The 24,242-nt window shown below is 32.5% G+C and overlaps 4 protein-coding genes across 18 annotated transcripts; all 4 read left to right on the forward strand.

Annotated features, from left to right (window-relative positions):
• The first annotated feature begins 227 nt into the window (after positions 1-227).
• LOC108319766 (uncharacterized) lies at positions 228-5,628 on the forward strand. Of its 3 annotated transcripts, none has more exons than XM_017551010.2 (8): positions 228-497; positions 930-1,072; positions 1,545-2,493; positions 3,075-3,166; positions 3,878-3,952; positions 4,369-4,430; positions 4,513-4,582; positions 4,783-5,628. In XM_017551010.2, exons 1-8 carry the CDS (start codon positions 317-319, stop codon positions 5,506-5,508), a joined length of 2,298 nt encoding a protein of 765 aa, XP_017406499.1. In that variant the 5' UTR covers positions 228-316; the 3' UTR covers positions 5,509-5,628. The 3 variants fall into 3 exon arrangements, with proteins under 3 accessions (XP_017406499.1, XP_017406506.1, XP_017406514.1); XM_017551017.2 differs by having other exon boundaries at positions 234-497; positions 933-1,072; XM_017551025.2 differs by lacking the exon at positions 3,878-3,952 and having other exon boundaries at positions 234-497.
• Positions 5,629-8,800: 3,172 nt separating this feature from the next.
• LOC128196158 (zinc finger CCCH domain-containing protein 22-like) lies at positions 8,801-9,584 on the forward strand. The gene is made up of 2 exons (XM_052876159.1): positions 8,801-9,020; positions 9,151-9,584. Exons 1-2 carry the CDS (start codon positions 8,801-8,803, stop codon positions 9,543-9,545), a joined length of 615 nt encoding a protein of 204 aa, XP_052732119.1. The 3' UTR covers positions 9,546-9,584.
• Positions 9,585-11,618: 2,034 nt separating this feature from the next.
• On the forward strand, positions 11,619-14,248 carry LOC108330734 (transmembrane 9 superfamily member 11). The gene is made up of 2 exons (XM_017565257.2): positions 11,619-11,785; positions 11,992-14,248. Exon 2 carries the CDS (start codon positions 12,015-12,017, stop codon positions 13,989-13,991), a length of 1,977 nt encoding a protein of 658 aa, XP_017420746.1. The 5' UTR covers positions 11,619-11,785; positions 11,992-12,014; the 3' UTR covers positions 13,992-14,248.
• A 5,754-nt stretch (positions 14,249-20,002) lies between these two features.
• LOC128193643 (uncharacterized) lies at positions 20,003-24,202 on the forward strand. 13 transcript variants are annotated; one of them, XR_008245058.1, is made up of 4 exons: positions 20,003-20,663; positions 20,763-20,819; positions 21,213-21,247; positions 22,500-22,749. XR_008245058.1 is itself a non-coding variant. In XM_052867667.1 (4 exons), the coding sequence occupies exons 1-4, from the start codon at positions 20,696-20,698 to the stop codon at positions 23,464-23,466; spliced, it is 480 nt and encodes a 159-aa protein (XP_052723627.1). In that variant the 5' UTR covers positions 20,642-20,695; the 3' UTR covers positions 23,467-24,202. The 13 variants fall into 13 exon arrangements, 2 of the variants coding, with proteins under 2 accessions (XP_052723618.1, XP_052723627.1); XR_008245050.1 differs by lacking the exon at positions 22,500-22,749 and adding exons at positions 22,133-22,173; positions 23,328-24,202 and having other exon boundaries at positions 20,004-20,858; XR_008245049.1 differs by adding an exon at positions 23,328-24,202 and having other exon boundaries at positions 20,004-20,858; positions 22,500-22,681.
• The last annotated feature ends 40 nt before the right edge of the window (positions 24,203-24,242 follow it).

Genomic DNA, 24,242 nt, shown 5'->3' on the forward strand with positions numbered 1-24,242 from the left:
TCAGTGTATCTAAAAATATTTAACATGTTTTTTCTAAAACATTGGAATTATATATCTTGTTTAAACCATAAATATCTAAAACATTGGAATTATATATCTTGTTTAAACCATAAATATTTTAAATATTATTTTCCCATCTGCTTTATTTTTTTTTAATCAATTATTTACTTGGGCGACACGTTCTGCTGAGTAACATAATAAGTATATTTGTTTGGGAATATCCTATTGGGTCGGGTCAAACCCGGTGATATAGTTCATTTCTTGTTCTTGAACTCTTTCTCACACAGGGATCGAACGTTGATCACTCGAAGCAAACATGGGTGGTGGAAACAGAAGATCGAAAGGAAGAGGAAAACCGAGCAACAACAGCAGTGGCAACGGCACTCCAAACAACCCTAAATCTCGAAAGAAAAGAGGTTCAGATGTCAAAACAGCATTGTTTGTCGAAGGTGGTTTCTTGTCCGATTGGCACCTTCCCTCTCCCACCCACACTCCAGGTTTCAGAAACTCTTTAATTTATTGTTGAAATCTTATCATTGAACTTTTGGTTTTTGCTATTATTCTTGAACTTGGATGCTTGCATGCTTTCTTGGGTTGCAGGGAGAAATTCTGCGAAAGTTTTTTTAATCAAGATTCCTTTATTGTTGAAATCTGGTCATTGAATCTTTTATTCTTGGCTATTTTTCTTGAATTCGGGTGGGTTGCGTAGAGAAAGTCTCACTTTTTTTGTTATGAAGATTTCTGTATTGTTAAAATCTGGTGCTTCCATGCTTTGTTTTGTAACTGGGTTGCAGGGAGAAATTCTTAAGAAGCTATTGTTTTTTTTTTTTTTATCAAGAATCCGTTACTGTTAAAATCTGATAATTGGATTTTGTTTATCGTTATCATCATTGTTTAATTTGGGTGCTTCTTTTTGAACCGGGATGCAGCAGGGAGAAGTTCCGGCTCCAATAACAAGTCCAATAACAAGTCCGGGAGCCAACGTAGAGCAGAAGGCTCTGCATCTAAAAGAGTGTTGGCAAAATCTTCCGGAGCTACTATTGGATACAGTTATCCTTCACTAGATTATCAGGTTTGTTGTAACCGATAGGGATGTTAGTTTTCATGATTTTTCCTTGTAAACTGGAACGTTGCATATCTGCTTTGTTCATTATGTTTTTACCTGTTCTGTCTTCATTATCATTGTACCTTGCTTGTCTGCAGTATATATTGTTATCGGTGATACTTTAATTCGATGTCAGCTGTGAATCTGTTTTTTCTTGTGCGTGTAAGCAACCAAAATGAATTGTGTTACTTAATCAAATATGTATTTAAACTTTTACAATGTGTATTCTGAAGTTTGTTAGTGCGTTACTACTATGTATCCTGGTGGAAGGTATTGTCAACATCCTCATGAATAGTTGAAAATTATATTTTTCATCTTTTAACTTGTGTTCAGCATGTTTTTGTGTCTCTGGTTTAGTATGCATTTCGTTATGTATAGATACGATGAGCTATGTTTGTAGTTTCTGCTGAGTAACTGGCGATTGATGTTACATTACCAGGAGGTAACTTCCGTTGGGACTGGGAACAGCACTAAAGATAGTAATGTAAATCAGCTGCAACCTTTTGTTTTGGCGGACACCAAGCAGGACATCAAACAGTGCCAAGTTACTGTTCATGCAGACGGAACACCTCCTTCAAAACCGAACACTGTGAAATATACATACAGTTATGATGTAGATTTTGTTTTGGGTGACAGCTCCCATAAAGGTTTAGGTTTCTCTTCTGAACAAGACAAAAACACCAGTAGCTTTGGCATTTCACAGGAACAGATGCCCCAATCAACTCCAGTTTTAGATTCATCATCATTTGAGAAGGATGGTGGTTCTGATGAGGGTATGGATTGTGAGTTAAGCAATGAGATGGTGGAAGACTTTTCACCAAACGTTTCTGCTGAGAGAAATTCAGGGTTTCTGTCAATTGGAGGTCTTAAATTATATACTGAGGACATTTCAGACGATGAAAATGAAGAATATAATGAAGACTCATCGGATGAGGAGGGCTCCACATCTTCTGTGCCAGAAGAATTACTTGAGTCATCTGAAAATAATGATTCAGAATACACATCTGATAGTGATTCAGACATTGATGAAGATGTGGCAGAAGATTATCTAGAGGGAGTTGGTGGTAGTGAGAACATCTTGGATGCAAAATGGTTGCTAAAACCTGATATGAACGAGTCAGATGATGATAGTTCTTCTAGTAGTTGCTATGATGAGGCATTGAAAAAGCTGGGTGGCTTTGCCCTTCAAGAAGCCTCCAGGGAATATGGCATGAAGAAAAATAAACCAAGGAAGAAACACTGTTTAAATTCTGGACCATTAGTCTTGGAAAACCTAATGATGGAAAAGGATCCGAGAACCATTTCTTCTAGAAAGAAGCATGTGCCTCGGTTCCCTCACTCTTGGCCTTCACATGCGCAAAAGAGTAAAGCTTCCAAAAAAATGCATGGTACCAGCGTTACACATCCACATAAGCGTTTTTCTTTTAGTTCTAAGCTTTTACATGATGTTAATCTGTCTCATTGAATTTAAATTATACTTTTTAACTGATAAAGCATTGAACTTTCCAGTCAAAGTCCTGGTAATAACTTGTTCAGAAACAAGGCATTCTCAATTTGTGTAGAGGGGGTTTAGTAACATTTATCAAACGCTCTTTTCAAAGCACCCTCTGTTGTTGGGTGAATCTCATGTGGTTTTCACTACATATGTTGTTCCCATTCCCAGACTAATGGAATTCACATAAATTTCAATCAATAGAGTAGAGTGTGTTTTTAAAACTCCAAATTTATGTATACCTTCAGTTTGTTGCTTGAGCTTTGAATTCCATGACTGTATTATATTGGATTCTCTTTTATAAAGATATCCAAGTTGTGGAAGTCTGGTTCAAGGTTATTGGGTTTTGATATCCATGGAGTTTGAAACTGGAAATGTGTGCTTGTGTGTGCTCATCTGTTCATTCTTTAAGTTTGATGAGAATGTAATAGTATAGACTTTCAACCACTTCATTTTGCTAAAACTGATTCTATACAGGTGAAAAAAAGAAACTTCGTAAGGAGAGGATTGCTGTGAAGCGCAGAGAAAGAATGCTGCATCGTGGGGTTGATCTAGAGAAGATTAATTTGGTATGGAAACAATACTTTCTAAAGTTTTTTTTTTCTTTTTTGCTTCAACCTTTTATCTTTAAAAAACACTTGTCAGTTTTCAACATATTTGATACATGTATATATTAACAAGATTTACTTATGATTGCCTATAACAGAATAGGTTCCCTCTTACTAACTAACATTCTGTGCTTGATTCTACAAGCTTTCTCACTTGCATTTGGTGATTCCTTATGCCTTTTACATGCAATTGTTCTTTCTAATCATGTAGAAGTTCTATATTGAAGGTCTCATGCTTATCTTAACAATTGCTAAAAAAGTAGTGTAAGATCAAGTTTCTCTTCGTATTTAGGTATTATTTTACATCTTAGAGACTTGGATGGCTCTAGGAAATTTGGACCAGGAACATGCTTTTGTGTCTGGTTAGGGATTGTGTGTGGCCTTACCTATATAACAGCTGTATGAAGCACATATGACTTTGAAACCAGATCAAAAGGAAGAACCACAAAAAGAGAGATCGCATTGCTCCATTGTTTAGGAACACATTGCACTGCACATTATCTGATTCTTCTATTTCTACATTCCAAATCATAACATTCTTTGCTGAGTATAAATACATCTTTTCAAAGTTAAACATATTGAACTTAGATGAGGCAGTTTATGTATGTTCAAAATTGGAATTGTTTTCGCCCTCACATCTCAACATAACTTTTTCATTTTTTGGAATTCTAGAAATTACAACAAATTGTTTTGGAGGAAGTGGATATATTCTCTTTTCAACCTATGGATTCTCGGGATTGTTCACAGGTGTGTATCCTGGCTGTAATAGTTCTATCTCATGGTCCTAATAATAGTTATTTTTCTTTTTAAAATGCATAAGCACCACCAGAAGTTTCTCATCAGTGCCCTGTTCTTGTCAAATAGATTTTGCACAAAAAAAGGGTTTTGTAAGAAAAGTAATCATAAAGGGATTGTGTGTTTGAGTAAGGTACATGTCAAGTTTGGAACAGTCAAACAGTTTGGGATGGTAAAGCCATATGTAATTTATCGTGGCTCTTTTTTGCATTACTATCTTTCAAGAATTCCGTGCATGTCCAAAAGCCCAAACCATAGATTTTGTCCAAAAACACAGTTGTATGCTATTTGTTTTTGCATAGCAGCTGGTTTCATAAATGTTAAAATACCTTATGCCTCCCACTGATGTGGGTTCTCAATGAATATAGATACAAAGATTAGCAGGGATTTATCAATTGCGGAGTAGCTGCCAAGGTTCTGGCAAAAAAAGGTTATAGTGATGTTGCCTTATTTATTCATAAAATTAAATGTCAATACCTGTAAATTTAATAAACTTTGTATTTTGGTTTTAGATTCGTGACAGTGACGCGGACACAGTCTACATCCATGCCATCTTCAAGTGGTAGACAACGCTTGGAAAAGGTTTTATATTGTTATAACATTTATACTTTTTCCTCCTGTTTTTCGTCCCTGTCCTTGAGATAGTTTGACCCATCCCCATCTCGTTTTTTTTCAGTGTTGCATCCTAATTCAATAACTGGACATTTCTTTCAAAACCTGAGTATTTTTTACTCAATACATGTATTTGCTATAGTTGAGACTGACTATTATACAAACTTCAGCTGGTGGGAGTTGATGATGAGGATGCCGATTTTTCTGTTGCTGATAATGTAAATAAGAAACCTGTGAGCGGAGGCAGAAGAGTTGGAAAGGGACATACTAAACAGAACAATTTTAGATTGCAAGAACTACAATCTCCCCAAAACAAGTTCTCAGGCAGTCATAAAGTGAAGGACAAGAGAGGGAGTGGGCAAAAAGTTTCATATGCTAATCAGCCTGTCTCATTTGTATCAAGTGGCATGATCCGTTCTGAAACTGATCCTGTTACAGTTGTTGAGGCTGAAGAGACTTATAGGAAGGGTGTCACTAACTCTGCCAATATAGGATCATTTGAAGAACATACTACTGGTTTTGGTTCAAAAATGATGGCTAAAATGGGGTACATGGAGGGAGGAGGACTGGGGAAAAATGGTCAAGGTATGGCACAACCTATTGAGGTTATTCAAAGGCCTAAATCACTTGGTTTGGGTGTAGAATTCTCCAACAACCCAGGTGCTGAATCATTTGGTTTGGATGTAGAATTGTCCAAAAACCAAGGTGAAATAGCTAGGAACAGATCTTCAAGAGTTGGTGCTTTTGAAAAACATACCAAAGGCTTTGGGTCTAAGATGATGGCGAAGATGGGTTTTGTTGAAGGTAAGGGATTAGGTAGAGAATCACAAGGCATCACCACTCCATTGACTGCTCTTAGGTTACCAAAGTCACGAGGACTAGGTGCCAAAAGTTGATTTAGACATTATTTATTTTCAGTCTTTGTATGTAATTGTATTGTGCGTTGCTTAAACCTTTATAATTGAGACATGTTGAAGCTTCATAATCAAGAATACCAACCCTTTACGTTAGTGTCACTTCAATACCTGTATAAAATAAATGGACGTTTATAATTAATTTTCTGTGCTAACACGGTTATAGCTGTAATAAATAATAGCCAAACCCAACAGCTTTATGAGGATCAATTTATGTGCCATATGGCGGAGTTATATTTTTTGTGCTGATTTCCAGCCTAATTAGAACACCTTTTTATGACCTCTAGTCGTAATTTGGAATAAGCCGAGGTTTTAACTAACTTTTAAAAGTCAGTGAAAGTGAGTCCAAAAAATTTGTCTTCGGTCTAGTTTATCATGAGTTGGTGGATTAAATAATTTGACTCATTAATTTATTTAATTACAATTTTTTAAATTAAAAAAATTATAATTTTTTGTAATTTAAATTTAAATAATTTCATTTTAAAATGATGTTAAATTTTAAAGACTAGTCAAAACAAAAAAATTAACTTACAAATCAAATGTAATTTAAAAGCAAATTCAATAAGCGAATAAATAAATTTATAATATTAATAATTTTTGTGTCACTTGTTTATTTATAAGGTTAAACTCTTGAATATATTTATAATATTTGAGACATTTTTTCATTATTCTCATTTACAATACAATAAAAAAATATTAACTAATAATATTAAATCACAAAATAATAAATAATTAAATTAAACTAGGTGTGTTTGTGAGCTAACTCGGTTTACCACGGATTCAACTTAGGTAAAGTTCTAAGTGAGCTGGGTTGAAAATTAGCCTGTATAAAAAAATTTATTTTTTTCAAATCCAACTCAATCCGAATGCGTGGTGGGCTGGGTTGGCACACATGTTCTAACCCATTTTGAGAGCACCAACATAAATAAGGAAAAAAATTAAAATTACTTGTTTGTTGTTTGTGTTGTTGGTCCACACTTTAATGAAGTATGTCTTAGACTAAATGATCCAAGTATAATTACATATTAAAAAAAAATAGAGGTCATGCCCTAGAGGTATGTATACTCAAGGCAATATCAACATAAGCACCAAACATGGATTGTTTCTCACAGTCTATCACATTTTAACATGCTTCCATTAACACATCTCATGCCTCAACTGAAAATTCACTAACATCTTGCATTTGACTTTGACATTTTTCATAATGTAGAACCTACAAAGCATCTGATAAGCTTCAGAAAATATATTGTCAATGATTCATCAAAACAAGGTCTCTCTGTCAGTAACAATAATGTGTGGACGACCCTCATATGTCATAAATATTCCTCTGAACCTTTCTAATACCCAGTGAAATTATTTTGGTGTTCACTTGATAACAATGCAAAGGTAGCTATGAATATCAACCTTGTTGATGTGGCGTCGACTATCTCAAGTAAGGGAAGACGATATTTGTTTGTCTTGTACGTGATATCCATCAAGAAATCTATATTGAACGAATTTAACAAGTGGACTGCATTGAGATGTGTGCAGAATAGGTCACTTATCACGTTAGAATTGTCTAAAAATCTGCTCCACTAGATGTATTTATCTCAATCTAACAACATCATCAACTGTTGCATTTCAGTTCTTGACCCTCTCAAAAATCATTTGTATGTGTACTTTGTGTTATCTATTTGTTTCATAGTTGTCACATTAACATCGTTATGTTCTTTGAGAGTCAATAGAATATTCGAGGACTTTACTTAACTCTTAGTCATGTCAACAAATATTGATTGTTCAGCCACATTTAACCTTTCAACAAAAGGATGACCAACCAAATTCTCAATTCATTCATGGTTGTGATAGCCGCAAATAACTCTAAAAACCCAACCCTCTCCATTAGAATAGGGTTTTCGCCTCGACCTAAATGGACACCCACATTTGTTTTGTTCTAGATACACTGGATTGAAAATCTAGTTTATACTACCTATACTTCTCACTCCTTTCACAACTTAATAAAATGAATGTATTTCTTTCAGTTTCACCAGTTGTTGTGTTAGATCTTATAATGACCACAATAAATCCAAGATTGAATGCAATCTTTCAAACTCATTCAATTAAATCATCATGTGAGGAAAATATTTTATCATTAGTAAATTTATTTGTATAATCACCCTCAGCCACTTTATTTACAAAAAAAAAAAATTGAGACACAAAACATAATTATCCATCTTATAATATTAATCACAACCTACAATAAACATAATTATCACTAAATATTTCTCAATTTAATAATAATTCTCAATTTAATAATAATAACAACACAAATTCAAAATTAAATAATAGATAAAAGCAACATCACATATTACAAATTATTAAATAAAAAACAACACAAGATATTAAAATTAAATAATAATTAAAAAACATAAACATATTATAAATTAAATAAAAAATTAAAAACATTAACACGTATTAAAAATTAACTAACAAATAAAAACAACAAAAACATGTTAAATATTAAATATTAAATAAAAAATATAGACATATTATAAATTAAATAAAAAATTAAAAACATTAAGACATAAATTAAAAATTAAATAAAAAACAACAAAACATAATAAAAATTAAAATATAATTAAAAAACAAAAACATAATAAATTAAGTGAAAAAACAGGGGTGCAGATCATATAGTTAAAAAATGGTTGGTCAAAATTTATTATGCTTTTCATTATTTCTCACCGGTGCATTTACTTTATTTTCTTTAAATTGAAGGGTAAATGTCTCCATTGGAGGTGCAGGACGAAATTAGGACGAAATTAGTGAGGTGCGGGAGAATTCCTCTTGAATTCGTGTCTACGATTCTTGAATTCGGGTGAGTTGCTGGAAGAAACTCTCAGTTTTTGGTCATCAAGACTTCTTTATCGTTAAAATCTTTTCTTGGTTCTTCCATACTTTTCTTTTGTAAATGGGTTGCAGGAAGAAATTCTTAAGTTAGTGTTTTTTATATCAAGAATCCGTTTACTGTTAAAATATGATAATTGTATTTTGTTTAACGTTATGATTCTTGAATCTGGGTGCTCTTTGGGATCGGGATGCATTATCTTGCATGCATTTTCCTTGTAAACTGGAACATTGCATATCTGCTTTCTTCATTATGTTTTTACCTGTTCTGCCTTCACTCTCCTTGTACATTGCTTGATGGTAGTGACAACATCTTGGATGCAGAATGATGATACCAAAAACCTGATATGAACGAGTCAGATGATGATAGTTCTATGATGAGGAATTGAAAAAGATGGGTGGATTTGCCCTTCAAGAAGCGTCCAGGGAATATGGCATGAAGAAAGATAAACCAAGGAAGAAACGCTCTGTAAATTCTGGATCTTTAGCTTTGGAAAACCTAATGATGAAGAACGATACAAGAACCAATTCTTCAAGAAAGAAGCATGTGCCTCGGTTCACTCATTCTTGCCCTTCACATGCTCAGAAGAGTAAAGCTTCCAAAAAAAGGCATGGTACAACTGGTTTCATAAATGTTTAAATTCCATATACATGCTATAGTTGAGACTGACTATTATACAAACTTCACCTGTTGGGAGTTGATGGTGAGGATGCCGATTATTCTGCTGCTGACTATGTAATAAAAAAAAACTGTAAGGGAAGACAGAAGAGTGGGAAAGAAACATACTAAACAGAACAATTATAGATTGCAAGAACTTCAATCATCCCAGAACAAGTTCTCAGGCAGCCATAAAGTGAAGGACAAGAGAGGGAGTGGACAAAAGGGTTCATACGCTAATCAGCCTGTCTCATTTGTATCAAGTGGCATGATCCATTCCGAGAGTGTACCTGTTACAGTTGTTGAGGCTGAAGAGACTTATAGGAAGGGTGTCACTAACTCTGCTAATATAGGATCATTTGAAGAACATACTACTGGTTTTGGTTCAAAAATAATGGCTAAAATGGGGTACATGGAGGGAGGAGGACTGGGGAAAAATGGTCATCCCATATTAAATCTAAATTACAAGGCAGAATCATAAGGTTTAAGGCAACACACAGTACAATTATATACAAACACAAAGAAGGTTGAAGTATAGATACTACAGAATGTTGTATAGCAGTGAGTTTCAACTACAGAAAGTTGAAGTATAGATAATTCTGAATATGCATCATCATATATGTCCTACTATACTAAGTAAAATAATCAGGTTTTGAAAGAAAAATCTAATTATCGAAAAATAAAAGATTTCACATAAATATTTCAAAGGTTAAACGAATTGGAATGTATTTCAAGAACTAGATAAAAACATGAGAAAAAAGTACAAAATATTACCTAATGCAAACATAACAAACATAATTTTCAAGATGTAACTAAGTAACAAATATTTTAATTACCTGTTTATAATAATATTTTTGTACATGTTTAAAAAAATAAAGTTATTATTACCAGAAACATTAATTAAACATTTATTTAGAAACTAATTTTACTAATTAATGGTTTTATTTAAATTTAAAACATTAAAGATATTTTTAGAGAAACTATTCTTTTTAAAATTTATATTTTATAATGTAACTTATTTGAATTTGTATTTTTAGAAAAACTTAATTTATTTATATTAATATGTTATTATATAATTTTGTTTAGATTATACTTTAATATTAAATTTAATTAAATGTATTTTTATTCTTTTTTAAGTATCCAAGTTATAATAGATATCTATTGGTATAAGTTTGTTTTTTTAATATACTTGCTCTGACTTATTACCAGCCTCTTGATGAAAAGATTTTACTCATTAATAAGTTATTTAATGTATATTTTTACAGTAACAAATTATGTGTGTGTATAGTTAATTATATACATAGTCTTTTTTATTTATTTTTTATATTAAAAAATAATTTATAATAACTATTTTTTGTTTTTCTATTCCCTTAATTTTGGTTTTTTGGACAGATTATTGAACCTGGGGAACATGAGACTCTGTATAGCCTATATATTAGAAGACTAGTGAACCTGCAAATTACATGAGATGTATAAAATTGTATTTCCTATTATTTTTTCTGTATCATTATGTTATTCTTAATAAAATAATTAGTTTTAATCTTTCAGTCAGTTTTATCTATTTACTTGCAACTGTTATAATTATTACTGTTACAGTGCTATTAATACGAGTAAAAATAACTTTAATTTCTTACATAAGAATTCAAATGTAAGTTGAATTTTTTTTAAGTTGACTAAACAATGAATGAGAATAAGTACATTTTTTAAGTTGAAATTTTTAGGTAAATAATCATAAATAATATTAGTGGATACTCATAGAAATTACAATCGGTATTCTGTGTTTATTTTCTGTTAATTAATTACATGTGCAACACATTTAAAGTACAGTATTTGTTAACAACAAATTATATTTTTAAAGATTCCTATTAATAATAATAAAATAGATCAGGTTAAAAGGAATACTTAATTCACGTTTAAAATTTATACGATCACTTACACAGATAAATAAATAAATATTATTTAACTGCTGAAGTATATACTTTTATAATATATATATATAGTTTTAAAAAACATGTTATTTTTGGTAAGAATATATTCGTTACGATGTTAAATCGATATTTTAATAAGGTAGTTGACCCTGTTAAATTATTTAAATGTTGGAAAATTCTTTTTCTGTCTGTATTAAGTGCATGAGAGATGAGGTTATTTCTGAATACTGGGACGTCAGAAATGCTAACATATTATATTTAATAAACCCTATTCTTCATTTAGTGTACCGAACTTATAAATTTATAACTTAACTATAAAAGTAATATATTAATAGTGTTCCTCGTAATAAATAATACCAATAACACTATTTTTAATTCTGACTTTTGGAATGTATATAACTCAAGCTTTTATTCCGCTAGAATAAACCATACGTTATGACAATAATAGAACAAGTAATTAATACGCAAAAAATTTGTAATTTAATAAAGGATATATCTTTTGTATTCTTTAATTACGGATGTTTATTATTATTTGTACGAAAAAAAAATATAAATAAATATACAAAAGGGTAATATAGTAATTGAAGGCATGAGTTCTAATGAAAATGAGATTGAGAACAGTGAAAGAGAAGCAGTGCGAGGGAGAAGAAGGGAAAGGAAGCATATAAATTTGCAGTTCCCGGGTTCAACGCCCTCATTTCACCGTTTCGCGTGTTATTTTTTTCTTTCTTTCCATAAATTGTAGATTCCTCAAACTCAATTTCCACGCCGATATTCTTCCCTCTGCCCTCTGGTGAGTGAAATCCACGTGCATTTCAATGGCTTTTTCCTTTATATATACCTGCATTTCGTCTTTTAAGTCCTGCCATGTTGTAAAGTGCCATCTCTTGCTATCTGCATTCTCCCAGAACTGAGTGCCTTGTTAGAGCTCTTTTTTTTTTTTTCCTTTTTTTACTTTTCATTTTGTGTTGTTAACATCTACCTATATGGATCTTTCAGATCTGACGAAGAACCGTCCAAAAATGGAGTCTTGTCGTGGATTTAGAATGTGGGCATTCGTTTTTATGTGTTTAATGTTTCAATCGGGAAATGGGTTTTACCTCCCGGGTAGTTACCCTCACAAGTATGGCATTGGGGATGAGTTGTGGGTGAAGGTGAATTCTCTCACTTCAATTGACACAGAAATGCCGTTCAGTTATTACAGTCTACCTTTCTGTAAGCCTGAAGGTGGTGTTAAGGACAGTGCTGAGAATCTGGGTGAACTCCTTGTGGGGGATCGAATCGAGAACTCGCCCTACAGGTTTAAGATGTACACCAATGAGTCTGAGATATTTTTGTGTCAACTGGAAAAGCTCTCTGGTGATCAGTTCAAGATTTTGAAGAAGAGGATTGATGAGATGTATCAGGTTAATTTGTTACTTGATAATTTGCCTGCCATTAGGTTTACCAAGAAGGAGGACTACTTGTTGAGGTGGACTGGGTACCCTGTTGGTATCAAGATTCAGGATGTGTATTATCTGTTCAACCATCTGAGGTTTAATGTTCTTGTCCATAAGTACGAGGAGACCAATGTGGCACGTGTTATGGGGACCGGTGATGCGGCTGAATTGATCCCCACCATTGGTAAGGAGGGATCTGACAAGCCTGGTTACATGGTTGTTGGGTTTGAGGTCATACCTTGTAGTATTCTGCACAATGCTGATTCGGTTAAAGGGATGAAAATGTATAACAAATACCCCTCACCGATCAAATGTGATCCCTCCACAGTGGCCATGCCAATCAGGGAGGGGCAGCCGGTTACATTTACATATGAGGTCACCTTTGAGGAGAGTGATATCAAGTGGCCTTCTAGATGGGATGCCTACTTGAAAATGGAGGGTGCCAAAGTTCACTGGTTCTCGATCCTGAATTCACTTATGGTGATCACTTTTCTTGCTGGTATTGTTCTTGTTATCTTCCTGAGGACTGTTAGGAGGGATCTGACCCGATATGAGGAGCTTGATAAGGAGGCACAGGCACAGATGAACGAGGAGTTATCTGGCTGGAAGCTTGTTGTGGGAGATGTTTTCCGCGCACCAACAAATTCTGCTTTGTTGTGTATAATGGTTGGGGATGGAGTTCAGATTCTGGGGATGGCTGTTGTGACAATTCTTTTTGCTGCACTTGGATTCATGTCACCAGCATCTCGCGGAACACTCATCACAGGTATGCTGTTTTTCTACATGATACTTGGTGTAGCTGCTGGTTATGTTGCAGTTCGGCTATGGAGGACGATTGGCTATGGTGATAAAAAGGGATGGATTTCAGTGGCATGGAAGGCTGCTTGTTTCTTCCCCGGTATTGCCTTTTTTATCCTGACAACCTTAAACTTCCTATTATGGGGAAGCCACAGCACAGGAGCCATTCCATTTTCACTGTTTGTTATTCTGATTTTGCTCTGGTTCTGCATTTCTGTTCCCCTTACTCTTATCGGTGGCCTCTTTGGAGCAAGGGCACCTCACGCTGAGTATCCAGTTCGAACCAATCAAATCCCTCGAGAAATTCCCAAGCAGAAATACCCATCATGGCTCATGGTTCTCGGCGCCGGCACCCTTCCATTCGGTACCTTGTTCATCGAGCTCTTCTTCATCATGTCCAGTATTTGGATGGGTCGTGTTTACTATGTGTTTGGATTTCTCTTAATTGTTTTGATTCTTCTTGTGGTGGTGTGTGCCGAGGTATCTCTAGTTCTAACTTACATGCACCTGTGTGTGGAGGACTGGAGATGGTGGTGGAAATCATTCTTTGCCTCTGGTTCTGTTGCCATATACATCTTTTTGTACTCCATAAACTACCTTGTATTTGACCTCAAGAATCTCAATGGGCCTGTTTCTGCAACTCTTTACTTGGGATATTCCTTATTCATGGTTCTTGCAATCATGTTGGCTACAGGCACAGTTGGATTCCTTTCCTCGTTCTGGTTCGTCTATTACTTGTTCTCTTCAGTCAAGTTGGATTGAAGACTCTTCACAGTAAAAAAATGAGCTCTACCAAACAACAGTTTTAAACAGGAAGGACCTTCTCAAATGTTCAGTTTTATGTTACTTTATTTCTGTTTGTTTTACTAGGGAACATAGCAAATTTCATAACAATAATTTTACCCAGTTTTGCTTTATTCGTTGTTAGATATAATATCATTGTATGATAAATTGGAATTCTGAAGTTTATACACTGTACTTGGCCTTGCAGTTGAGGAATTTAATTCTGATACGGATCATCTTGACCATCATGCAAAAATTATATTTTCATTCATTCATTCATTCATACGATTACTTTTCATTTTACTGATCTTTTTAATAGTCTGCATTTAATCAAGTACACGTTAATTAATTTTCTTTTTTTGATACTCTTGAGAAGTGTTTTATGCGTTCCTCATAATCCCATGTTTGTTTTCCCACCACAATTTCCCTTTTCTGCAATAACTGATTAGAGAGAAAGCACTTTTAAAATCATATTCAGGTAAAACTCCCATTACTCTGCACGTAAATGAGAATTATACTTCTGAAAAGGACCTTGATCCTGTTATTTTTACAGCACAGACAGCACATAATAATGATGTCGAAAGTATGAAAGAGGCAAAATAAACTAACTTCTAATCCGTTCTTAGAGGAGATTTATTTAACTTAACCTTCTTATTCTTTTGTGTACAAAGATTATTTCCGAATTTGAACCTGTGTGATCAAGTGGTGACTGTTAGAACCATTAGAAGAAGAGATGTTGAACAATTTCAATCAAAATTTATTTGTAAATGGAAAGTGTTTTGGAGAAGCCACAAGGAACACGAATATTTTTTAATTTGTAAACATTCAGATTATTTTAAAAAAATCCAATAAAAAAAAACAAATTAGTATAATAGTGTGTTTATAAATTAACTCATATATAGGTTAATGGTAAATTTTTATGTAATTTTTTTGTTAAATTTATGTCAGATATAACTTTGAATTATATACTATTTAAACAAAATTGACATTCGAGAGTTTAACAATCATATGACTTAATATAAAAAATTTATTAAAAAAAATAAAAGACAAAAACATGGAACTAATCAAAAAGCATATTCAAGACAAAAATTGAAAAACACAAAAAGAAAATCCATTAATAACACAAAAACAAAAATGAAAAATAGTGGGTTGATACCAAAAAAATTGAAAGATGTGTGTCCAAATTTTTAATTAAAATTTTCATGGCAAATAAGGTATTATCCGACTCTTTTTGATTAAACATGAGTATTAATATGAATAACATTCAATTGGAAATATATATATATATATATATATATATATATATATATATATATATATATATATATATATATATATATATATATATATAGTCGGTCATCATTCTATCTAATTTAAATTATTTTCTTTATTTACATTACACACATTTTTTTGTGTATATTCAAATAGTATAATAGTATACTATTAGTTTTGGTGAATGAAATTGATTTTAGGTCTTGCATTTAATTTTTTTTATTAACTTTTAATATTTTTGTTTATTATTTATTTTTTCGCATAAATGGTTTGACTTTAAGTTTTAAGTGTTCAATGCTTAAGTAATAGTTTAATATATTTGTTCTCTCTGTCATTTCATGATCTTTATTTATGTATGAGAAAATATTTTATTATAATATAGATAAATGAATTAAAGAGACATTTAAAATATTTTAAACTTGAATATTTCTTCTTATAATTTTTTAAAAATATTTTTTAATTTTATTAACTTTGTTTCATTTTATAAAATTAAAAAATGTTTTGTGTAAATTCCAAAAATATAGTATAAAATCATATGATAGAATACTCACAATTAACAATATTACAGTTTAATTCTGAAAGAAAAAAGGGTACGCTTATGGCCGAACATCCTTACAACAATACTCCAGAATTTAAACTTTACAAAATGAAAGACTAAATCGAACGGTTCCAAAACTATGCTTACACCGAACGGTTATACAAAATAAAACTAATTCTAACAACCGAACGGTCCTATGGTTCAGCTTTAACGTTCACTTCTTCCAAAGCCTCTTACAGCAAACACTCGTCCCATTCTACTCACATCCACAGGATGATCATTGCAACAAGAAGAATAACCGAACGGACAACATGACAAGATAAGAAAGTAGGGTAAGCTTATGTAATTTAATTAATCTAATAAAACATATAATTCACACAAAATCTCATATTTAATAAAATCAATAGGTCAATCATGCAACAACCAATCATACATTTCCAACAATAACCGAACAGTAAAACATGCAATGACCGACCACTTTATTCTGACTGTCCGGACTGTATGAATTATGTATAGCTACGACGTTTGTGCACCGGGATGATGTAATAGCTGGGATGCCCTCAACAGTTGCCACCCGAGATTAGTCCGTTATATCTCGCCCAAGTTCACCTTATGGACTAGGACCTCCTGCCATTCTCACACATGATTTACTCCTCTCTACTTGAGAATGAGTAATCATAGAATATCAGGATAAACGCCAGTTAAGCATAACCACATTCATACTCTACCATTCAATAACCAATCCTGAGATATTCCTCCCTGGAATACTCCTTCATATCCATATTATTCCATTCATATCACACTTTAAATACCATCATACTTAATCATCAATACAGTCAAATCGAACCAAGAAAACAAGATCTCATCTTAGAACATAACTGAAAGAGATAACATCAATCTTAGAAGCAAGACCGAACGAGAGAATACTTTTTAGGTTAACATAATCGAATACTTAGTGTAAGACCGAGTGGTCTTTCCCTTATCCACAGAACAGGACCGAACGGTCCATACTAGGTAAGACTCATCAGAAGCCGAACACTTATGGTAATACTGAACGTCTACTCGCTACTCAACAGTTATGACCGAACGGTCTTTACTAGACAGAACTCCAAGAATGTACGGAATATTATAGAATACATATAATTAGACCTAACCGAAAATCATGAAAGCTTTTATCAGAGACCTAAGAGTTTAAACCGAACATTACAATCTAGGGTCGAACACTATTGAGCTTGGCCGAACACTCTTAATACCTAATGCAGATATATCACGGAATATATTATAAGACCAATCGCTTAGTTCGAAACCGAGCATTACTGAGACCGAGCGCTTGGTTTAAGCACTCTAATATTACACAACAGGTATAAGTTGGTTAAAAACACTAACATACGAAAATGTTTATTTATGAACTGGGAAAAATAATTATAGGATCAAAGACTTACATTATCTGTAGAGTAACCTAACTAGACTGACTATTAAATGAAAATAGAAAACTATTAATTGATCAAACTCTTAAATTTCAATTATACTCAATAGATCACCGATCAGTCATTGACTGAAATTCTCTCTACAAAAGGAGAATCCAGTCCAAATCGAATACCCAATAGAAAACCGAACAGTCAAGATTGACTTTCTGAGACAATTATAGAATACCGCAGATTTAAGCTCAGGCCCTATTCATACCCATTTCGCACCATGTATAAACCATCACTCACATACATACAATCATACAACAACATTGATACTTCATATCAACCAAATAACTAAACAAAACATCATACAAACATGCCAACATTCAAAATAGATAATCATAATTAAATTACAAGCTTCCCTTACCTCTAAACTCAGTCGAACGCTCACGATTGCAGTATATGGCTCACCACTACCAAATCTTATACACTTAGAGTTTCCCGATTTACGAAGCTATACCAAATAAAAGACCATAATTGCTATCAGAATTTCATAGAAGAAGATGATAAACTCATGCAACCAAAAACTTGGCTTGCATGTGGTACAAAACAGTCGTTCTAAAGAGAGAATGAACTTACCAGTTCAAACTAACACTTGATCGGCGTAATTGAAAGCTCTTGACACCAGGAGAACCAGGCGTGGCTTGATTGTTGATCAAAAGAAGAAAAAGATGAAAATTTGTGGAGAGAAGAATGAGAATTTAAGAAAGTTCAGAGAGAGAGAAGATGCATGCAGAAGTGACTCAAAGTTTTGAAAAATTTTCTTATATACTACCGTCAAAAAACCGATCGGCCACTCAGCTCTGCACACTTGTCTTCCACTTTCTGAATTTTTAAACCCTTGTCCCTACATGGCTTCCACTAATTATTGATTTTAATGGCCCTGACATTTTGGCTCTTATGATATTTTATTTATTTGTAATTGTGAAATATTTTATATAATTTTTTTACTTTTATTCAATTTTTATTTGATTTTATAATTTAAAATTTGATGGAGATAGGCAAAAAAAAGGTAAATACCAAATCTCCAAATAAAACAAAAATTAAATATTAAGTTATTTTTTTTAGATGTGAGATGATTAACTAGTGAATTTTTTTTATTATGTTGAGGAATTTGTTTTTTTAGTATATGGAGTTTAAAGTATGGAATGATTTTCACGATGGAAATAATGAATTTTTTTTTGTGGTTCCTCCATTTTTTTCTTTTTTCTTTTTTTATCATTTAATAAAAATTTGATGTAATGATAATTATGTTCAGCATGAGCTTATTAAAAAAATATTACACCATAATAAATATAATTATTAGCATAACATCACACAAATCTCATTAAATTTGATAATTAGCATACATATACACAAATAATAAATTAAATATCACATATTTTTTCAATTAGCTTTATTTGTCAATGAGTTATCATTTTTACATTTTTTATCAACCTCTACTTATAAACAGAATGCATCCTTCCATAGAGTTTCTAGTGGATCTCATATACTCACTTTTACTTTTTTATATTTTATGAACTCTTATTAATTTAAGTTTCAGATTATCTTTTGTAGGAATTTTTCTTTATTCCGTAATAAGATGTACAGGGACAATTACCCAAATTCTCTATACAGACAAAAGACTTATTAGATTGTATTAACAATTTTTTTATAATATTTTTATGCTGATATTTGAAGTAAGAATTTAATAACTATTAGCTTGAAAATTAACATATTTTAATGGAATCGTCTCCTTTATAAAATGTGTACTATGCAACCTCTCGTATGTAAGAACAAAAACATTTGAAGGTATTTTTTCACGACTGAAATCACAATTTTAACTAAATCGATCAAACTACGTTAATAATAATTATAATTATTATAATGGAGAGAAAACATTTAATGCAAAGAAATACAAAAGTAGTAACCGATTATATCTAGACATCCGTTAACTTTTGCTTAGACGTTAAAAAACACGTCATCGATTGTGTTGTTAAAGGATGACTAATTGAGGAGAGCAAAATTAATTTATATTAGAATCTTTACTTTCTGTAAGTTTTAAATAAGTTGTATCACAAATCTTAAAATTCATAGGATATTAAACTATTTTTAAAGGTATAGATAATTTATTAAATTTGTTTATGTTGGAATATTTACTTTTTAGTCATTTCATTTGGAATATTAAATTTGTTAAAGGTATAGATGTCATTTCATTTAATTGTTAACATGATTAAATAATTTGTACTAAATTTTTATATAAAGGTGATCTATCTGAAAAAAAAAATCAATGTTGTTAACTATTGTCCTCTTAAGAAATTATGCAGATATTTTTAGAATCATGTTAAAAGATTAAAAAAAAACACGTCTCACATAATCTCTTTAAATTTTTTAAAAAATGTTATTTAAGACATGATTTCACAAATAAAGAAGTAAAAATTAAGTTAGAGCAGAAGTTAGAAACTGACACCTGTAAACACTGCAGATATTTATGTGCGTGAAGGTGGGATCACGTGAAAGGTTGGAAGGCGGTTTCCTACCTGAACCGCCTACCAATCCATCATTCAAAAAATTTCCGACACGTGTCTAAAAGAAGGGTGATCAAGCATACGCAAACCCCACTGGGTAACCTGTAACCCAACCAGCCGGTAAAGGGCGGTTCAATCCGGCACACGCCATTCATAAAATAATTCAAAATCCCAACCCCTACAGCTCTATAAATAACCATTTCTGCCCCTTCTATCTCTACCTTCAACTGTAAAAAAGAAAAAGAAAACTTCTCGTTTTCTTTCTCTGACGCTATAACGTGTTTCGTTTTCTCTCTCTAGAAATGGGAACAGCTATCCTCCGTTCCCACGATTGCCTCCAAGGTCGCTTTCTCCGTAATGAAGCCTTCGCCATAGCTACGTCACGCGTAGCGTCGCGAAGAAACTCTAACCCTAATAACAAACATGCCTTCGCCTCCTCCGCCAATCAAATACGCCGCCGGAAGCGGAGTCCGGTCATTGATCGAGATCGCCATCGATCCTCCGACCGATCGACGGAGGATTCTCCGTCCTCGGCGAACCTCGTCATGGGACAAGTTAAGATCCTGAAGCGGGGCGAGAATTTGAGCCTGCTGAACAATCATACCGAGGTTAGATCGAAGAGGGAGATGGGCCTGGATTTGTTACTGGGCTCCACGGTCCGATTGGGGCCCGATCCTTTAACCGTGAAGAAGCAGATTAGGGTTTCGGATCCGAACAACGGCGTGTACGCGGGATCGGCGTTCGTTTCGTCGCCGCATCCGAGTTCCGTTCCGGTGCCGGGATTTTTAGGACGTAACGGCGCGGCCACCAGTGATTTGCGGCGGTTGCTGCGACTCGATTTGGAATGATTAGTTCGATGATTTCGGTGTTTGCTTAATATTTGTCTTCTACTTTGGAATGATTAGTTGTTGGTGTATGATGAGTGCCCGTATGGTCTCTGATGCGCTTCCTTTATTTTTTCAAGAGGATAGCCGCAGGGTTCGGGCACCTGAAGAAGAAGCGGAGAAAGCAACGCGTGAAGGTGGTAGGAAGGATATTTGTGCTACAGTTTCTGAAAGGGGTTAGTTAGTTAGGTAGTGTCGCCGTTAGTTTTAACTCTGTTAAAGGTAAAAGGGGTTGGGTAGAAGAAATGAGAATGTTGGTCTCATATATGGGAATCCTGAATATGTAGTTAATGGGGGTTTCGTTTGATAGAAGCAAGTTTGATGTTTGTTCTGTGTTTGTTTGTGTTTTTAGGGGGTGTTTGTGTGATGCTCTTATTATGATACTGATACAGTAGCTGTGAAACTTATGTTAGTAATGAAACGAAGTTCCTAGTATTAGTGTGTCTTTTTCTCTTGTGGCTAGTGGAATTGGACATTTGATTGAAAACATTTGTGCCCGTTTTTTACTTGATTTGATGGTTTCGGTGCAGATCAGTGCTGTGAAGTGGCGTCAAGGAAACTCGGGGTGAAGTGCTCTGTCTCTGATTAAATGTTATATTACATGTTTTGATTTCATGGGGAGTTTAGTGAGTCTAACTGGGGTGATGTCTTTTTGGGATTACAGTAAGATCTGTTTTATATGTTGATTTTATTTCACAAACACGCATTTTCAATTTAGTAACCTGAAGGGTGAAGGGGAAATTACTTTACTTTTTTCTGTTGTTTTTGTTGTTAGATCTCGAGGAAAACCTAACAAAATGTTTGAACACAGTGCCGAAAACCCTTGGATTGTTTTCCCCCATTTTGTCCGTGTAGAGAAAATTTGTTTACTTTCATTTGTAGGTGTCTTAAGGTAGAATTGTCAGTTTGATTTTGAGCTTCTGCACAATTACATGTCACAAATTATAATTGAAGTTCCATTGTTCCCCACTTAACATAGGGAGACTTGAAAGTCTTCAACCCGCACAACTCAGTTAATGAAGCTAATTAGGGGGTTAGGACGGCTTTAAAAAACTTAGCCCACAACCTATGTAAATGTTCAAATAATCTTCTAAACCAAGTTATTCGAGAATTGAAGTGTTGAATCAAATGAAGTTTTCTATTTCCTTGTGCACCACAGTTGACTATATTTTATTAGGCTAAAATCACTTCTCTCGGTCAATTTCATGTTGCATATTTTTTGCGATTTATTTACAGTGACTAATTCACTGTATTGTTTTAAGAATTTACAGTTCATTGTTTATATGTTGTTCATTTGTTAACTTGCGCTGTCTGAAGGGTAATTGCTACATTGGAAATATACCTTTTAGCTGAGTAGTCTTATTACTCTGATCATGATGATGATGCTATTGTTGTCTCCAAAATTCCAAGCAGAACTTTACTCGACGCTGATAGTTGTGTGTTCATACAGATGTAGTTATTTCTAGATCTGAAAAACTGTTAAAGATGAATGTAAGCCAATTCTTCTCTCATTTTCTTGCAAATTTTCGTTCCTATCTTTGATTAAATTAACATAAGCAATCAGAAGCTTGACAATCTGAAAAAAAAAAAATCATCCCATCTATTTCCCTAATTCGTGACCATATAAAATGAAAAATTTGTAAGATGGTGGTGGTAACAATTTATCATATACATGGTTTCATATCTTTCCAACTATCAAATCACGGGGATTTCTTTTTTGCATCCCATATTTTGTTCTTACTTACACTCATAGATACGAAAATTTCTTCTGTGATATACATTTTATGCACCTGCTCATTTTCATGGACCCCCAACAGACTATCTCCTTAACTTCACCGCACTCCCACTTCCTCTGCAATAGTATGATTGGGTGCCTAAGGAAGTGTTGCGGAACACCACACTGTCTCCACCAACGTAAAACACAAGAACAGGTTGGAGGGTTAAATGTGGGGTGCAAGAAGCAATTCCATAATTGTTTTCTGAGTCTCCCCATTACACTGTAAGAGTAAAATATGACTTTCAAAATTATTGTATTTTTATATTAATTTATTTAAAAATTTTGGACTATCCATTTTAGACTCATCCTAGATAAATGTATTAAAGAATATCCGTTTCTAAATTAATTTGTACTATTTCGGATGAGATTTATTATTTTGGAATTGTGTTACATCTGAATAAATCTATCCCAAAAGTTTCTTTCTAAAATTAAAACTTTTTACTTTTAAGCTTAGCTTCTGGGAAAGCATTAATAAACAAGAAAAAAAATTAAATAAAATTATTTAGAGAAGAATAATTAAACTAAGGAAAAATTGAATATATTTATTTATTGTTAATACAGTTATTTTTATTTTAGTAATATTGTTTTTATTATATATAATAAAGAAATATAGAATTATTAATAAAATATTAACATCATAATTAATCATATTTTGTATAAAAGGCAAATATAAACATAATTGATTCTATTTTTAAAATAATTAATTTTATAATTAATATTTATGATATCATTTAACATGATTTTCTGTACAGAACTTTTATTATTTGTCAAGAAAGTTGAAAGTTTCATTTTTCATGTTTTTCAGTAATTATATATAAATAGTTTTTCTACAAAAAAATAATAATAATCCTTGTTTCTTTTTTTTCAGACTTTTTCCTTTTCCAGATACAAACACATCTGAAGTGTTTTTGGACATGGCGAGTCTAATGAAGCAAAGGACAGCAGCTGAACAAGATAGAGAGAAACATGGCAGTGACCACTTTTTAAGAAATATTCATCAATCATAAATGCTCAAGAATAAAAATATTAAAACTTAATTTTAAATTATAAGTTTTATAATAGGCTTTAGAATATACTTTTTCTAAAATTATAATGTGTAGTCTGGAAACACATTTCGACAATATTTTTTAGATAAAATAAGAATTTTGAAAACCCATTTTTTTTATTTTACCTATAAAACGGAAAAATTATGGAAGTACCAAAAAACAATTTCAAAAGGATTAACAACCAGAAAATCACAAGAAAATTTCTAAATGATCCCTCTCCTCTCTTTGTGCTATAGTTTGTCCATATAATTTTAAATTGGTTGATATCGAATTGTTTTCCGATTATACAACTTGAAACTTTTTCTTGAGTCACAATTTTTTTAAATCAATAAAGATCTTATTGTTCTTGTACATAAATACTAAAAAAAATGTGTAGATAAATGTAACATGAAAAATGAAAATTGCACACCAGATGTATATTTATGACAATATTAAAATGAAAAGATGAATATAAAATTAAAAAATAATTGAGATATATTTTATTGATAATATGAAAGATAATGTAGTTAGAAGTGAGGATGAGATATTGCTTGTGTCTTTTGTTATTATTTTGTTCAGCTTATAAGAAAATACGTATTAATTTTGGACAGAGTAATGATACATTTTTTCGTATTAATATTTTATATTTTTTATAATAAAAAAATTATTAATAATGTGTAAACGGTAAAGTGTCATATTTGATAAAATGTAAATAAAATAAGTTTATTAGAAAAATTATTTAGTATATTTTAAAAAAT

The sequence above is a fragment of the Vigna angularis genome, chromosome 1 (genome assembly GCF_016808095.1).
Source record: "Vigna angularis cultivar LongXiaoDou No.4 chromosome 1, ASM1680809v1, whole genome shotgun sequence".
In the NCBI taxonomy this organism is placed as follows: Eukaryota; Viridiplantae; Streptophyta; class Magnoliopsida; order Fabales; family Fabaceae; genus Vigna; species Vigna angularis.

What these genes read in the sequence shown, in the direction of transcription:
- LOC108319766 (XM_017551010.2), top strand. Translation starts at nt 317, where the DNA reads ATGGGTGGTGGAAACAGAAGATCGAAAGGAAGAGGAAAACCGAGCAAC. An exon ending in ATCCTTCACTAGATTATCAG is followed by an intron (nt 1,073 to 1,544) that starts GTTTGTTGTAAC and finishes TTACATTACCAG; the next exon opens with GAGGTAACTTCCGTTGGGAC. An exon ending in AGCTTCCAAAAAAATGCATG is followed by an intron (nt 2,494 to 3,074) that starts GTACCAGCGTTA and finishes GATTCTATACAG; the next exon opens with GTGAAAAAAAGAAACTTCGT.
- LOC128196158 (XM_052876159.1), top strand. Translation starts at nt 8,801, where the DNA reads ATGGGTGGATTTGCCCTTCAAGAAGCGTCCAGGGAATATGGCATGAAG. An exon ending in AGCTTCCAAAAAAAGGCATG is followed by an intron (nt 9,021 to 9,150) that starts GTACAACTGGTT and finishes CTATGTAATAAA; the next exon opens with AAAAAACTGTAAGGGAAGAC.
- LOC108330734 (XM_017565257.2), top strand. Translation starts at nt 12,015, where the DNA reads ATGGAGTCTTGTCGTGGATTTAGAATGTGGGCATTCGTTTTTATGTGT.
- LOC128193643 (XM_052867658.1), top strand. Translation starts at nt 20,101, where the DNA reads ATGGGAACAGCTATCCTCCGTTCCCACGATTGCCTCCAAGGTCGCTTT.